The sequence below is a fragment of the Vanessa atalanta genome, chromosome Z (genome assembly GCF_905147765.1).
Source record: "Vanessa atalanta chromosome Z, ilVanAtal1.2, whole genome shotgun sequence".
Taxonomy (NCBI): Eukaryota; Metazoa; Arthropoda; class Insecta; order Lepidoptera; family Nymphalidae; genus Vanessa; species Vanessa atalanta.
Window position 1 is genome coordinate 16,037,932 of NC_061902.1, and position 18,814 is coordinate 16,056,745.

The 18,814-nt window shown below is 33.4% G+C and overlaps 1 protein-coding gene across 1 annotated transcript in view; it reads left to right on the top strand.

Annotated features, from left to right (window-relative positions):
- The first annotated feature begins 620 nt into the window (after positions 1–620).
- Positions 621–18,814, top strand: part of LOC125075985 (sensory neuron membrane protein 2-like) — an 85,843-nt gene continuing 67,649 nt past the window's right edge. Inside the window, exons 1-3 of the mRNA XM_047687897.1 lie at positions 621–737; positions 4,515–4,672; positions 4,895–5,036. Coding sequence (XP_047543853.1) covers positions 621–737; positions 4,515–4,672; positions 4,895–5,036 — 417 coding nt within the window. The remainder of the gene's footprint in view (positions 738–4,514; positions 4,673–4,894; positions 5,037–18,814) is intronic.

The window sequence follows — 18,814 nt, forward strand, 5'->3', positions numbered from 1 at the left end:
TATGATCTAATCTGATTCGAATTGAAAAAAAAAAAAAAAATACATATTTTTCTTATGCAAGAGATAAGATGTAATCAATGTTAGTCTGTTATCGTCGTTAGCAAATAATTAATGAACGTTGGAATTGATTACAATAATCCGAGTTAATTTTACTAAAATAGGACAATTCCTTGTGGTTCCGTATTTAAGTTAGACCTTGAGAATAAATTAAAAATATATACAATTTTTTTCGTCTGGTTTTTAGACATACGCTAATCCTCAATTTCATCTTGGTATTGTACTATTGCCACTCGCTCTATGTGGATACAACGTTCCACTAAGACAGGGCTATACGGAGCCCTTCCATCGCTAGCACGATGTATAAGTATGAACGAAGCTATTCATCAACAACTATATCAGTGCTGTTTGTTATTGAGTTATAGATACACCCGACTGTTATCAATTTGCGTTAAAAAGTAGCAATATCGGTATCTAATAATTAAAAAAATACACAGTACCCTAATTTACAATATTTATCGAATACTAGTTCAAGTTATCATAATTATAATGCAAAATCTTATCGGTGTCAGTTGGTGAAAAGGCTTTGGTGTAAATAAAGTTAGCACGTAGGAAAAACGAAAATGTGCAACTTGATCGGTGGTGTTATCACCACGGTGGTGGGACTCGTGCTGGTGGGAGTGAGCTGTTATCTGGGCTTCGGACTGGTGCCTAACATAGTCGACGACATAATTAGAAGCGTAAGTATGGACGGATAGCATAATTAACTACCCAAATTGATCACGAGAACCTTTTTAACGACATATCATAGCCGGCGTTTGAAGATATTTCCGTTTTATTATCACTATAGATCTCAAAATCAATGTATTTCCTGTAATTATAATGCTAAGTCGTTATATTTATGGTATCCAAATATTTAATTAATGTTAGTTACAATATTTGGATACCATAAATATTAATATTTATATTAAATAACTAATAAATATTAATATTAAATCAAATATTTTAACTAAAATTAATTAAATATTTTAGGCTTTACAATATAAAAGGATTCAGTCTTTTTATATCTTGACACTATATACGTTTTAATTAAGTACCCACCGTAAGGCTATCCTACACCATTCACATACGAAGTAAATAATGTACATAGATACTAATCAAAGACATTAAGATGATCCCATAGACAATTACAAAATTTTAACTATTAAAACATATTCCTAACACTCCTAACCTATTCACGTGGTAATAACACATAAAGATAAGCTCCAAGTAAAGCAGACAGTATTTATTTTTATTATATAGATTGGTGGATGGGGAATTAAGCCACCAGATGGTAAGTGGTCACCGTCGCACACAGACATTGGTGGCGTAAGAAATATTAGCGATCACTCACATCGTCCATGCACCATCAATCTTGGAAGCTAGGATGTTACGTCCCTTGTGCCTGTAGTTACACTGGCTCACTCGCCCTAAAAACCGCAACACAACAACACTGAGTAATGTTGTTTGGCGGTAGAATATCTGATGAGTGGGAACCGTGGGTTCCCAGTGGGTGGGAACCCAGACGGTTTGCACAAAGCCCTACCACCAAGTAGATCCTGATTACTAGGTTTCTATTGTTGTAATACGTAATGTATTTATTGTAATAAGTCGTTTTTGTGTAAACATATCATTGACACAGTTCATAAGACCCACCACCATTTATCACACAATATCAATCACTTAAATTTGTACTGTGTACAATTTATTCTGCCGACACTGTCAATTTTCCACTTGTCGCTATTAAAGACTAGAGACGGTTCTACACTTGAGCGGCTATTTGAGAAGTTTTTGCGTAAATTTAGACAATAAATTAAAATAAATAAGAAAATGCAATAGCAATTTTATTGTTTTTTTATTTTAAACACTCGTACAATTATTAAGATTTAGGGAAAATTAAGACATGGAGATGTGAAAAAGTTTTTCATCTATGAAACCTCTGCTGGACAGTCTGCGTATATTTTCGGTGGTCCTCAACTTTCTGAATGAGGGGCATCTTGAGCTCTCTTTTCCAAGATTTCTTTCCCCTGGTTATCACTCCCTCGATCGACCTGACGTGCTCGTTCCCACTTCAGCTTTCGAAACTCTGCGAGCTAAGACAATCCGCCTTCGGATCCTATCATTACGATTGCTATAAATTCAAGAGCATCAGAACGAACTTAAGGTTTTGAATGAGCCCTACGGTAAAAGACCGTTTAATTATACATGAATATACCAGACATAGTTGATTTAAAAATATTTAATCATTAACGTTGGTAAAATAAAATATTATAAGAATCTTAAAATCAAATTATTACTGATTAAAGTAGGCTCATAGTTCACAGCATAGATTTAAAAGCTTTTGAATCGTTATGTTATAGTATAGACCTAAATGTAAAGCTATCTCAGGTGCGGAAAGTAGATTTTACCGAGAAGAATCGGCTGATATAATATAAGAACTTAAAGTAATACGTCGAACATGTTAGGGAAGGAATACAAGAGTACTAATACTATAAAAGACCTATATACATAGGTATATAAAGAAACATTTATCTCACAAGTTAATGAACTAAAAGTTGACAATTATTTCTCTTTTGAAGAGACGCGAATTGACTACGTCCTTAGGTTGTCTGGTAACAAATGTAGCGTTAAGTTCGCTTTTTAACATAAATTATTAATTTCTAATAAATATTTTAAATTAATGTGCAAAATATGACATTATACCATAAACGAAATAAATATTGGCGCACCATAGATATTTCATCATATTAAAGTAAATAAATAAATGACATTCTTTAATTCAACATAGAAGCATTACACTTACTTATTCTTCGTCATACACTACCGCCGGTCCGAAAAAAACAAAATACCCGACCCGAGAAGAACCGCCGAAAGAAATTCTACGGTATTTTATTTTTGACAATTCATGATTATTTACATATGTTATGATTTACATACATATATATTAGTGTATATTGATTATTTATATTCAATGTCGAAAAGAAATAGGCAGGAGGATATCGTTTTATTCCCAAGGTAGCGCACCTTGGGAATAAAACGATAACTAACCTAACCTAACCAAACCATGAACTCACTAATAGTTTAGTAACCTTTTGCACACTAGCGCTCTTCTTAATTTGGCACCAGAAGCATTTTAATCGCTTATAGCTAATATAGACAATACCTAATATTGAAATATATTTATTGTTAATATAAAAAAAACACTTCATGTCTGACATTTTACTTGATTTAATATTAACCTAAGATCAAACTATGTGGTACATGAGATGAAAATGAGATAAAAAAATAAAAATTAACAATGACAATATGACACTTAAATAATAGGTATTACCATCAATCAAAACATTTTCTTTTCCTAAAAGCTCCAATAGCTCAAGGAAGCGTTAGCTCTTGTTTCTGGAATTAAATAATGACCGGTCAAAAACCAGATCTATTATTCGCAGATGCTAATACATAATTTTATAGTTAAATATATACTAACGAAGACATGCAAAGCTCTAATAGTTAACATAAAATTATAATACAAAAACATAATTACATCATGATTAGAAATACCTTACTTGGACTACATGTGCACACGCTAATAAACTAAAAAGACTCAATCAAAGATCAATATAATTCCGTTTTCGTATGCTCTTTGTGAAAAGCCCCACTCTACAAACCACCCTCACGACATATTATGCATTTGCCCATACATAGCTAAACTACTCCGGAAAAAAAATTTAAGCCTTTTAAAAATACTGTCATTTGTCCCTGCCCTTGTCCCAAGCGATCTTGGGTCATCATGTGTTTTCCTGCCATACCTCTATTAATCATCACAATCAGACATAGATCTACCTTTCCATATCAACCCCGCACTTAAAAATACGTGTCACAGGCAACTATGTAGCCATTTTAATATGCCGTTCTAATTCATTATATCGTTTTTACATATCGAGTTCTTTTTAGTAAGCTGCCTGCTTGACATTCAACATAGAGTAAGTTTTAGACTTTAGGCTAGATTAGACTTAGAAGCTTCTGATTCTCATGAATAGACATATTAAAAATGTACTGAAAATGAAATTTATAAAATTTTAATATTATATACAAAAAAAATATATTTTTAGGAGAGTGTTAAGAAAATTACGATATTAATATATATTAATAAAATTGTTAGGTAGTCAATTAGGAGACTTATTAAACAAGTTGGTTACGTTACAGATATCATACATACAAAGTATAATATAATTTTATATTAAAATAATTTAAATGTAAAATGTACATTAAAGTACCACAATTGGCCTCTTTAGATTAAGGCTCTCTCGTGCTGGCCGACGCTCCGTAATGATCTCATTATTATGAGCTTACCGTCTAAGTACGCATTGTGGGCAATAAATAATTAATTACCTATGTATATATTGAGTACTTCCAAGATTTCATTTCCTCGTTTATTGAGATATTTTCAACGAGCACTTCATATCGTATTTGTGATATTTTAGGAAGTACAACTCATTAACGAAACTGAACAAATGGACCGGTTCGAAGAGGTGCCGTTTGCGCTCACTTTTAACGTGCGCGTCTTTAACATAACGAATCCTGATCAAGTTCTGCAGGGCGGCGTGCCCGTTGTCAAGGAAATCGGTCCCTATGTCTACACGTGAGTTGAGTATTATGTTTTAATAGAAAAGCAGATAAATGTTCCACAAGTTTCGCCGAATCATTGCTGACACAAAGCAAAAGCGATTTGTTTTGTGAATAACTTGTGTCAAGCATTTAGAAAAAAATACCGATTTAACAAGTATCTTGAATAGTAATAATAACAGTTTCAATATAATACCTCGCTGGATTTTTTGGTAGATAGAATTGTTTTATTTCCCAGTTCACGCCAACTACGAGTGATAGAAGAAATGGACGAGGATAATATCACGTACCGCCGCATGGACATCATGGAGTTCGACGAGCAGGCCTCGTATCCTTTCACACCCGACGACAGGCTGACCATCGTTAACGTCGCATACCACGTACGTACCTTACCATTGCTAAACACAATACAAAAAACAATGCAAAACTAAAGGTATTCTCACCTTAGGCTATGAAACAGAGATGATATGTATCGTTACGTTAAGTGACATCATTTCGTATATGGCAAGTACAATACAAGGTTGACACCCAACTTCGTACCTAATCTCAGACTGATTTAAATTTAGTAATAACACCTAGATAATATAATAAGTGGCAGATTTTAATTTAGGAAAATATAAAACGATCAACCTTCGTTCTGATGCGATTAAATTATTATTTTGTTATCATAAGTAATTGTGGACGCGATTATCTTTGGGTAAAGCAGTTATTTAACAATTTCATTTCTGTTAAACATTTTATCATTAGTATATAAATAAAGCATTTATTTAATATTTTGCTTCGCCCGCTTAACTAGCTTGCATTTGACGTTACTCGTAATGTTCATATTTGAGTCTGTAGTCTTGCGACATATTTTAAACTAACATCAGCCGATTGACATTTGTTCTATAAATAATCACTGAATTGTATTCGTTTATTGTTCAAGTAAAAGTTTGTTTTGAGAAACGTTTATTTTTAAATTATGACTTATAAATCTTTCATTTCCAATTCTCTCTTATATAACAAGATGTGTTTGAATTATTTCAACATTTTTTTGAGTTTATTTAAAGTTGTTGTGTTATATATATTCTTTGAACAATATATATTTGTATTTATTATTTTTGAAGTATGTATTATGACTAAGTATAAATAAAACTTGACAAAACTCATAAAGTAAATTTACTTCACTTGTACGTTTAACTGCAGGCGAATGTACCTAATTTTGTAGATAGCAAAATTATTTATTGAAAGCTAAGAGCATCATGAGATGTAAAATATTAAGACGACTAAGTTGTTATATAACTTGTGAAAACAATGCACTAGCTCCTTATTCGTCTTACTGAAACACTTCAATATATTATATCGTTGTTTGGCGGTAGAGTAACCTAAGTGTACTCAGACAGGCTTCCGAACTCTCCCAGCTCATAAGTACAAATAGACAACAGTTGGGAAACGATAGTCAAAATGAACAGTCAAACTGAAGCCCCGGAAGCCGTTCAATGCGATTTTTCTACATATTTTTTACCATCCAATTTGATTCTATAAAGTTATTATGATCTAAACTATAATGTAAATTATATACCTACTGTATATTTAAGTGACTTACTTACTGCATACGACACAATTGCATTGCGACTTTATTAATGATTGTGTTTACGATTTTATACTAATTTATGTAATTGATGTTATTATTGTACTCCACAAAGTATCTGCTTTCTGTATAAATAAAATAGATAAGTATTTGGTATATTTTCGTATATTTTCGTTTTAAAAGTACTTTTATAAATTAAAAACTATTTGCGTGGCTTAGGAACAACCATTAGTATTTAAGATGTTTTTAAGCTTCCGAGTTCAGGCAATATTAATTTTTAAAAACACTTAAATTGACAACTCTCGGAACGTTCAAGTTTTTATTTTATTGCAATTAAATTGAATCGTATCATTATTTCATCGCATAAAGCATTGTGCAAAGCCTAATACTCATAACGGCCCAATTAAAGGGTATTACATGGCGGGTTAGATATAACAAGCGAGTGTGCGAGTGTGTCTTTGTGCTAGGAATGATGATTAATTTATCAGATACAAAAAACAATCAAAGTTCGATACGAATCACGAAACGTGTTATATTAAAAACAATAATATTGAAGTAAAATATTCAAAAGCTTTTGTGGTGGTTGTTGTAAGAACTGATTCGAATAGAGTTTGTAGGATATCGGTTACAGCGACGCCCAAATCTCAGCCTAAAGCTGCTCTTCTTCAGCCCAAAAAGAAAGAAAACACGACAGAGTCGACCACTACAGTTAAAACTCCAGTCTAAAATAATGAGCGGTGATGATATAAAATAATCATACCAAGATTTCATTACACAAATGAAACAAATAACAGTAAACAGTTTCAAAATTTTATAAAAATTAAATAACTAGAGACAAAAAGTACTCAAAATAATATGACATGTTATTTACATTTAGCATTAGCACGAGATGAATTATAAACACAAATTACGCACATGAAAATTCAGTGGTGCCTGCCTGGGATTGAACCCGAAATCATCGGTTAAGATGCACGCGTTCTAACCACTGGGCCATCTCGGCACTTAGGTAGTGTTTTAGGACCAAAATATTTTTTCATATATATTAATAACAAATTGGTACATACTTGGTAGTACTAAAATATTGTGTTATGTTAACATTCTAAGCAGACATATTCTTTCTTACGCTGACGACACTGATTTAATCTTCGAAGGATATTGGGTCAGCCAAGGTAAGCTGACTAGCTTAAGTTAAATCTGCTATCTTGAAATACTGCTACAATAAATTATATATTCTTTATTAATAATAATTTATGATGACTTAATATCCTACAATGAACATGCAATTTACCTAATTTTTATGTGTTTTATGTAAAATAATTATTCTTACTACTGTTGGATATCCTGAATAAATAAACATATTTTCTTTACGGAGATGATTGTGCGGCTATAAATATTTTTTTTTTCGGCATAGTTAAGTGTAGAGAATGTGGGCTATATGGTAAGTGGTCACCACCGCCCATAGATAATGACGCTGTAAAAAATATTAACCATTCCTTACAACGCCAATGTGCCACCAACCTTGGGAACTAAGATGTTATGTCTTGAGCCTGTAATTACACTGGCTCACTCACCCTTCAAACCGGAACATAACAATATTGACTAGTGTTGTTTAGCGGTAGAATATGTGATGAGTGTATTGTACCTACCCAGACGGACTTACAGAGGCTTACTACCAAGATAAGTTTGAGGTTTTAATTATTTGCGTGTTGTCTTGGTTCTTTCACATAGAGACAGATATGTTCAGTTCACCCAAATCCCACGCCCAATAGCAATATTTGCCAGTCAGCAATGTCACCACAATATAATTTATAGTACGGAATAAGATATTTTCCCCTAACTATTATTATATCTAGTATATAATTTAGCATACATTTTTAAAATACCTTGACAATGAGGATGTTGAATAACTGCGATTTGTTAAATAACTATCTAATCCCATCATAACTTACAAAGGAAGCTTTGTTTCACGCGTACAACTGCACATTCTCTCCCTCTCTCTAACACACACTCACATACACACACACACACACTCACTCACACACACACACACAATTCTAACGCAGATACTTAAACAATTATTCTTGAGATTTAGAGAGACAGTGTTATTAATTGCATTTTCTGTAAGACATAATTATATGTTAATATTGCAGATCGAAATCTGCAAATAAAGGAATAATACACAATATACTTTTACCTAAACATAACTAAAATGATGCTTTTTTCTATAAGAACTGTTAAATAAAATCATGAAAGAATATTAATTTTCTTTTAAGGAGCTACATATTTACATGGGTTGTACTAATATTATTAAGGGATTGCTTTGACTCAAACGAATATATCTTCTCTTATTTCTCTCTCTTATACTTCTTTAAAAATATCTCCGCGGTATCGTTATCAAAGTCGGTTTTAATAACTAGAGAACCATTAACTTTGAACTGCAGGCATCGTTTTAACGACGACTCGTGTGTAAGCCCGGCCTGTTTTGTGTATATATCCTTTGGTTCACGACAAAAATCAACATTGCAAAGAGCGAACATGGCGCTCGCGATATGTAAACTGTCAAATATTTAGTTTACAATTAACGAATGTACACGTACATATTATAATTAATAAAGGATTTCGCTGTTAATTTTCATGAAATATTTTATTCGATTATGTTTACTTCATTGCAACGATTGAACTACCTCATACACACATATACGGCTATGATCAGATCAATACCAACGATTACTTAGTCCGGTTAGTTTTTAAACTCTACATAATTGCGTTTTTAAGTTAGCGCTTCAAATTTTTGAAAATAAAAAGGTACTGAATTTAGCCTGAGGATGGTTTTAAAAAGCATTCTTGAAACATCGAATCTGCGTCATCGTTAGTATTATAATGTGAACGTTCCTGTAAAAGGCAGATACGAGCAAATTATAGTGCACGCCTAAATTTTAACATATTTAAAGAGCTGCAAATTTTCGATAACACAGACAAAAAACTGGCAGACCAAATTTCAGAGGTCATATAGATTGGTAGCGCGATGTGCCACTTTTTTTTAGTAAATGTTTTTTCCCTATTGCTATAAAATGTGATCAATATCATATACTGAAATGTTTTTTTTATTCTAAATAAAAGGGCTTCTTTGATATTGGATCTACCAGAATCACATTGCATTGTTCTTCAAACTTTAAATCTAAATTAAGTTTAGTTCTCACTGATTCGTTCTGCACATTCCATCAATACGTGCAATAGATCATCAGGTACGTAACAAGTTGTGCAGTTCGGGGATGTCGCTTTCCGCATCAGAAATGCATACTTATTGCATGGGATGTGCCCAGACCGAAGCCCTAGAATATGTTTGTGTCATTAATATACCGAAGTGTCGGTCAACTCTTATGCTACCTGGCTAGAAAATGCAAGAATGACATGCGGTGATAATTGTAGTATGTGTATAATGGAGATTATTATTTATTTCCTTTGCGTTCGAATCAATGAAAATTGCTTGGAACATTGTTATTTTTTCTTAATGAGCAACTAATTGCTGTCATTTCATTGTTCTGGCCTTTCAACGGCTTCACACGCGATCACAAATAATTAGACTCTAATTCGTAATTAGATAATCGAGGAGATTATTTAATGAGCTACTGTGTTCGACCAATACTTCGTATCGAAAGCAAAACGTTAGAAGCGTGGCTAGTAGTAGTAGTATAATGAGTTTTTTAATTAGTAGTTTTCGTAGTTTACTTTTTGCCCGAAGTTCGCGATGCGACGGAATGTAATTTTTTGTGAAGTCGCTAACCAGCGCTACACGGCTCTGCTGCTGGAGTTTTTCCGAGACCTATTCTTTGTTTCTTTTCTTTTTTGTTGATCGGACGCTTCATTTGGCTAATACGCCCGTTTATCCTGTTTTTGCTTCTTCGATTTTATGATGTTATTTTAATTATTTCAAGATAGAAAGTTTCACATTTTTTATAGTATTTATTTATTATGATGTATGCAAAACTCGTTTTTAATTATTATTTAAGCTTATTTTTGTCGATTCCCCGTTTCGAATGATTATATAATACATGTAAAACTAAAAAATCTATTATAATGACTTATATACTTATGACTTATGAAATATATTTTGTGTTGCCTGAATATATTGGATAATTGCAAATAATAACGCACCCTATGGAGTTAATACCTAACAAATAACCTTTAAATAAGATCTTTCACAATTGAAATAAAATCGTCAAGGACTTAATAATTTGCATTTATTTACTTCTTTACGTTTTGTAAATTAATCTGTTCACGAATATATTTAATATAAAGAAGCTTTCAACTTTCCATTTTTGTATAATATATTATTTAAGAAAGTATTGTAAACATATTCGTATATTTACATTGTACATAATATAATAAATCAAGAGATCTCCGAAGCAATATGTCCGATTGATATGAAATTTATCATCTCTACTCATTCCACGACGTAAACGCTCTCTAAGAAAGGATTTTTGGGAACTTCGCGACATGAAACGGGGCTTCCGATTTTCTGCAATGAAATTAATTTGTATGTATAAAATATAACCCTAAGAAGTTGAACGGACAGGTAGTTGATATATGTAATATTTTATATCCTGAGATAGTTCATCAGGCCATCACCATTGAAACTTAATTTGTGTTCATGTTCATCGTAATCAAAGGGAGAGAAACTATTGTGACGAAACCAAAACAAGTTAAATTAAACACAGCAACTTTCGTATCCCCCAACACGAGTTGATGCAACGAGATGGGATAAGTCGCTTCTTGAGATCGACTCTCCTCAGAAGTGATTTACAAAATGTCACTTTTATACCACAGATGCAAAATCAAAATATAATTTATTCAAGTAGGTTTTTACAAGCACTTTTGAACTGTCAAACAAGCTATATTAAGTGAAGTTACCATTGATTCGGAATGTAGTCATGTGTGGTCTTTACTGCGGTGTTGGTGGCTGGTGGTTTATTTGACTTTAACAAAATTTACATGGCAACTGATTTGCTCTGGACCTGCCTGGGTAGAGCATCGACAATGTTTACCAACGCCAAAGCAATAATTATTTCTTGACAATGCTGCAGGTGCAGCGTTTTTGTTCGGCACCTGTTCTTAATGCTCTCAAAACACCGAAGTAACATGAAGATACAAAGTTCCGCGTATCGCGACAGTAACCTAAATAGTTAAAGTACAAAACCGAAACTAATATTTTAAGTGTCTAATATTCAATTCGTATTGAGATAAATAAGTAATGAATTATTACAAATTGAATTCAGCTGCGATTTAGATATTTATTTAAAACCTTACAGCGATAGTGGTATTCAAATTTCTGCTTTCAGTAGAAGCAAAAAAAAAACGAATGTGTGCGATAGCGGGACGTTATTACATGCGCTGCCACGCATGCCGCGCACGAATGTTGCAAGTAAATTAATTTTACCCGAAAAGTATGGAAGACTGCACTGTCAATTGGACTTAAATAATAAGAACAAGAAACATGTACGCTTAACGTTTCCTGTGATTTGGATTAGGGAAATTATCAAGTCAGTCCAAATTGTTTTACTGAAACCAAAACTTTCCTTTCAGCCAGTGTTAATAAACGGAGGAAATATTTCGCAAAGGTTCAAATAGGTATATGTCTCCTAAAACAAAATATATTTTTTTTACAGAAAAAAATAAATTGGATATTTTGTACAAAACCGTTAGAAAAATGAAGATATAAGACAAGTACTGACTTATCTAAATCTAGGTTAAAACAGTTATTTCAGATAAAATATGAAAATGAGACAAAACATTTATTCCATTATACTTATCGCGTAATAGTAAATCTATCAAGCTAACAGTAAATCTTTTCGTTTCTATGCTTGTCTAACTTGAATAAGAAATAATAAGACGATGCCACGTTGAGTGAAACCCAAAGATGGTGGTGGAAATAATATGCCCCATGTTATGTGAGGCTGGCGGATGGGCAAATGAGCCACCCGGTAGTAAGTGGTAACCACTGCCATTTTTAGCCATTCCTCACATCGCCATTTATTATATACATTTATTACATATGTATATGTCAGTAAGAAGGTTAAGGTCGTATTGGTAATATAAGCTTTATTAGAGTCATTATTTAATTTTCTTGGAAATACGATGTTGTTCTTTATTATCTTTTAAATCGTTAGATAAAGTATAACGAACCTATATCATACTCGAATGTCATAAATATTAGATTCCATGATTTAATATATTATATAATATGAACGAAGCCGGTTCCAATATAACGGGCACACTTGCACGCGCATCGTACACGTGTGATGTACGTGCTGAACTTAGAATCCCGAAGCTCTGCCCTTGCACCGCGCTTACACACTCGCGAGTATCAAATAACTTTATTTACAGAGGTAACAGGTTGACCAATACGGCGACTATCGTCTATTATATGAGGAGCTTATGCTCTTTGTTACCAAGTACATTTGTACACTATGTAATTCTCCTTCCAAAATTAATCTTTCTGGTTGTCTAGCTTAGCTGAAATTCTGGACAACTTTAGAAAAATATACAAGAGGCTTAGTTGCTCCATTAATAGTCAACTTGAGACACTAGTTGTGATATACATATTACGTATATTACATATATTAGTTTGAACTTCACTTATTTGCACACGAACGAAATAAAAATCTACGAACAAAATTAAATACCTAATAGGTATTATTGTGTTGTGGTTTGAAAAGCCAGCGTAGGTACAGGAACAAGAAATATAACATCTTAGTTCCCAAGCTTGGTGGTGGTGATATCAAGAATAATTAATATTTCTTAACGTATCTATAGGCAATGGTGACCACTTACCATCAGGCGGCCCATTTGCCGGCTCTACTTATGTATATGACACAAAATATACTGTAATCCCGGAGATCGAGGGAATTTAAATTCAATTTATATATATATAAATTGTCGCCCTTTATTCGAATCTGATTTTATATTAAGTATGTGCAGTGCAGGCTATAAGTCAGATGTACGATTACAATAAAGAAATCTCGCGTTCATATTGCACGCATCGACGCACTTAAGTGGATTTTCCGTGTCATTTTTTTCCATGAAAAAATGCGAGCGATGAGTTTTGTACGATATTTATTTTCTACGATATTTACGGTACTTCATTCTAAAATTCTATATTCCTACATACGGATAGTTCAGTTGTAATTTATTTTGAATTTGGAATTTTGGAAAAAGTTTAAACAGTGAACACTTTATTATTTAAACTTTGCTTATTTTATTTAAAAAAAATAATGTATAAAGTATCCAAATCGTAATAATCATAATTTTTACGTTTACTTACATGAAATATATGCCTTATTTAACAATAATTTTTGAAATATTTATGGGAAATGTACAACTGGCCCACACACACTCTACCTGGGACGAATATATATAAAAAATGCATTCTATTATGACATTACTATTCTCTTGTTATGTATTAGTTTTTACGGGATAAATTCGGGATTATGAGATATCAAATACTGAAATTGTGTTTTGTGAAAGTGATTGAGTGATATGTTTAGATTTTCAGGATAAATTATAAAAATATAGAAAAGGTTTATAAAATATAAAACTGTGTGACGTACAATAGTGGCGTTGAGCGCTTTCTAACGACTGTATCACGGTGAGTGCTCTGAGAAATTATCCTCTGTAACTCCTGCTTCTCCTTTCCTTCACAAGTCTAGCCGTGCTAGCTCGCAATGTCGCCGCCTCACTGTGACATCAATATCATCGCGCATGATAACATTTGGCAAGACTTTTCTTTGTCGCACGGTCAATAAATGGAATTCTCTGCCAGCACCCGTGTTCCCTTCCTGTTATACCTGGGTTCCTTCAAACGAGGCATGAAGTGGCATCTTGCGGGCCGCCATAGTGAGGGCGACTAGTGCATTTTATTCTCTCTGGCTGTATTGACCGTCTTCTCGTTTGGACTCCACTACCACTTACAATCAGGTGAAGTGGAGTCACATGCCTACCCGGTTTGTATACAATGTGTTTGCACCCATCCAAAGATTGACCCTGGACACAGTTGGTTGTTACTTTAGTTTTGTAAACATTTTTTAAAAGTATTTTCTATGTTACAGACTAATTAATTGTAAGTTCTTGTTAAACTTCTTATGATTGCAATTGCTTATTTTCTTTAAATAAAAATAATTTTACTAAAGTTTCTCAATTAGTATTTTGTCTATACTTTTAACGTCAGCCTAATACTCGGGATTAAAAATTGTAGACAAAACATAAATCAATTTAATAACAGTGAACGGTCTCAAGTGAATAGCAGAATAATTTAACCTCCCACTGGTTGGGTAATTTACCGATGAGTAAGTTCATTTGCACTTCGAAGAATATGTAGATGTACAGATAATTACAGAAGAAACCGAAAAACTGTTGCTATTGATGATGGCCATCAATGAACGCTCCCCGTGTGATGCACTTGAGACGAAATGATTAAACCTTTGTAACTGAGCAAATTGCATATCGGTCTATTAATAATTTATTAATAAGATACAATTTGCTTTGATTACTTCTTTTGCATTGATCAAGTCAATCAAAATTATCATACAATCTTGTTAAGTACGTTAGCTCTGAGATGCATTTAAACAGAAAGCCTTTACAAATCAAAGGCAAGCGCAATCTATTTATTTACGACCTAGATTGAAGCTTTGATTTGTTTTATACATATGAAATAAAATTGCAACCGATATTTCTTTGATCATAAAAAATGTTTAAAAAATATTTCGCAACGTCATTCAGTATAGAAACCTGATTGTGTTGATGTTAGTAGAGACGAAATTTCGAGACTAGGTTTTAAAAACCCCAGCATTTTTAGCCGACTTAAAAATAATAAGGAGGATGTTCTCAATGATGACTCGGTTAAGTTCTGTTTAATGTTTGTTACCTCCCTTGTTTATGAAGCGAATTGAAACCTTTTTTAGGTTAGAAGAATTACTTTTCGTTTAGTCCTTATTCATTTTAAGAAAAATACTACATCGTCTGGTGATTATAATATGGGTGATTTTTTTATGGTATCGTTCCGGCAAGAAACTCAATAGCTACTCTTTTTCAACATTTAAAACTTGAGGTATCTAACAGAATTTAATAGCCTATCTGATGCCGACAATCTTGAGTATCATTTTACTATACCTCATATGTTGGAAAATTCTGCTTAAAAAATCTTTTTGATTTTATAACATATGGGAAAATAGACCACCTAAGGCATGATCGCCTACATAGAGCGGCACGGTTAAGCTTTAACCATTACTTACATCAATAATGCGCCCGACCTTGGGAACTAAGAAAACCAAAGATGTCTAACCTTAGGTTGTTACCTGTCCAGGCAGACTTGCAGCATTCCCTATTCGTTTCTCTTGACTCCCACTGCAGTCGTAGTCAAAACAATTTTCAACCACGAGCCACGACTAAAGTAATGAGTGAGAGTGAAGGCTCGTGTTCGGCTAATTACAGGACACGATGTTCAATCAGGCGCGCTGTCGGTGAGCCTCCGGCTTCTCGAACTTTTAAACAGTTTGTAATATGGTTAAAGCGACATAGCGCGGAGACCGGGAAACTTTTGTACATCTACGCTTTCAATTAGACTAGGTTCTCTTTTATCTAAATGTGAAATTAATATTTCAATTAAACTAGCTATTAAGCATTTTCTTAAACATTATTTAAATTAATTATATCGTATTACGTTTATAATACGACGTTCGTTGATTTACATTCAGAATAAATAAATATTATTGAACATGATTTATATAAAACGAATTTGTAAAATAACGATATGAATCTACTTAAATAAAGTATTTTTTTTTATTTTGAATCACGTAAACGTAGCAGAAGCAGCAGGGGAGGAAATTTTGCAACGGAATTCGGGATGTCTTGAAGATATTTTATGCTTATTTCTTAACTTGACTTGAGTAAATTAAAAAAATACATTTATGATTTATTTTGTTGCGAATATTTTCGTTTCAAGTAGCGCCATATTTGCTATTTGCGCAGAGCGCCGAGTTTGCTCGAGCCGGCGTCGAGAGGACGTAATGAAAATATAAGTATTAATATTAGTTTGTAAATTAAGTACTTCAACTCACTTTAACACAATTATTTTTTTTTAAATCTTCCTCCTTCCTTTGTCCCAATTTTATTTGGGGTCGGCGCATATCTTCTTCTTCCATACTTGTCTGTCTGACGTCATCTATAGTCTTTCACACAATCCATCCATCGTTTCTTTGGTCGTCCCCTACCTCTATATCCGTCCACATCCATGCTCAAGATCTTCCTCACAACATGGTCCTCATTTGTTCACATAACATGCCATGACAACCGGTTTCCAGATAGCTTCTCGGTTACCGGTGCCAAAAGTCAAAGTCAAAGTCAAAAATCTTTATTCAATATAGAAGTGTATACACTTGCTTATTGATTGTCAAAAATCTACCACCGGTTCAAAATTTAGCACCTCAGACCTGAGAAGAACCGGCGAAAGAAACTCAGCGGGAAATTTTTATTTTTTTAACCATTTTCCGTGTACAATGAAAATTATACTTTAGTTATTTGAAACAGCCTGGAGGCGATCATTTCATTCCCAAGGTGTGCAGTCAACTAAAAAGTGCAGCCGCTTTCAAACTTCCTCTTATATACTCATTCGTTACTCTATCCATTCGCGTAACACCACACATTCCTCTCAACATTCTCATCTCCGCCACACGATCTTTCAGTCATCCCTTCTCTAGCTAAACACTTTGATCCATATAGAACAGCATGTCTGACTATAGATCTTCCCCATAAGTTTAAGGGGAATACGGGGGTCATAAATTGTTCCTGTAACCTGCCGCCATTTCATCCGCCCTGTGTTAATCCTGTGCTTCACCGTTCGATCTATTTCGCCATCGCCTTGAATGCGTGAACCGAAATACCAAAAGTCGGAACAGACTGGAAGAGGTGCGCCATCAAGCACTATGAGGACCGGAGTGACCGCCGAAATCGGAGAACATGTATTCAGTCTTCGTACGTGACATGAACTTTAACCACCTATAATTGCTGCAATCCTCTAAATCGCCTTTATTTTTAAAGATGGGCACTAGCGCACTAATCCAACATTCTTGTGAGATGGTCTCTTCATGCAACAACTTAATGAAGAAATTATAAATATTTATTTAATACTTAATTTATTTGAAAACACTTAAAATATTGCATAAAATTATATTCCATTGATTGAAAATATATTATTGTTTATGTTACGAAATTTCTCTTTGCAACTGCGGGATTCATGAAATCAGCTATAAATAAGGAAATTCCATATTTGGTCACGGAACCCTAGCGACTCTAAATGCATACTTTAGGCATTGAAATTGTTATTCATCAGCTAGAAAAGCAATTAAAATGACGATAAAAGAAGAAAAGTCTTGTTAGCAAAAAACAAAGAAAGCGTAAAGTAATATCCTTTAATAAGAGCAGCTTTTATAAAAACTTACAAAACTGACTCTTGTAATTAAATGCATAGCGCCACGGGATCGGGACGCCGCGACAGCCTTCACCGCGGATATAACGAAAGGGTTCTCTACTATTTTACAGACTTATTTGCCCGCTAGTTCCTTTGAACTATATCTTATAAAACATGTTAAACACGTGGAAACGATATTATTTCGCCTTCTATTTAGATACTTTACTATATTTGTGTATGATATTACTTTGTGTATGAAAGAAGGCCGAAAGACTAATACCGCAATAGTTTGGTCTTTAATGCAGTTTTAAGAAAGAGGCGAATTAAACATATCATAATTTGTCACATTAGTGCTATTCGTGTTTGCAATGTTAAATTGAACATAAGACGATGCACAGTGAGGTGAGAGACTTCTATGAAAGCAAAATGACAAGCTGCAACCCTGGGACCTAACAAATTCAGTGGGACGGATGTGACGTCATAAATAAGAAACAGGAAAGGGAAATAGACAACACACTCTCACGGATGCTGTGCATCGTCTCTGCTCAATAATACAAGTTTTAATGTTATGTAAAACTTGTACTATTATTTGGAATGTGACATTGCACAGCATCCCTGAGAGACGTGTTTATATCTCTTGGTGACCATTAAACGACGCTATGTGAAAACTGAGAACATAAAATAAAATCTGTATTATTGTAGAAAATCATATATTTACTTCGACAAGATGAATATAATAATCAACTGAGTTATATAATATCAACTAAAACAATCCAAATATATATATTAAATTCAACGGAAAAAAAACAATAAACACAGGTGTTTAAGAAAATTATAGATATTTAACGAGTAGTAAATAATTTAATAATCAATATATTAATCTACTAACTGTAGATTACTCAATTATTTACTATTAGTAAATTCGTTAATTAGTAGAATTACATCTTCCCAGCCCCAATTTTCTAGACGAAAAGCTCTATATATTGAATTCAGGGAGGTGGCAAGCCCGTCGTTTGATCCACCAGCACTTGAGATAACCGTTTGATTTTTTAACTTGATGATTTTAAAAGGTTTGCATAAAGCTCGCCTGCGGAGATCCGGAAGCCAAAATACTCTCTTCCATATTG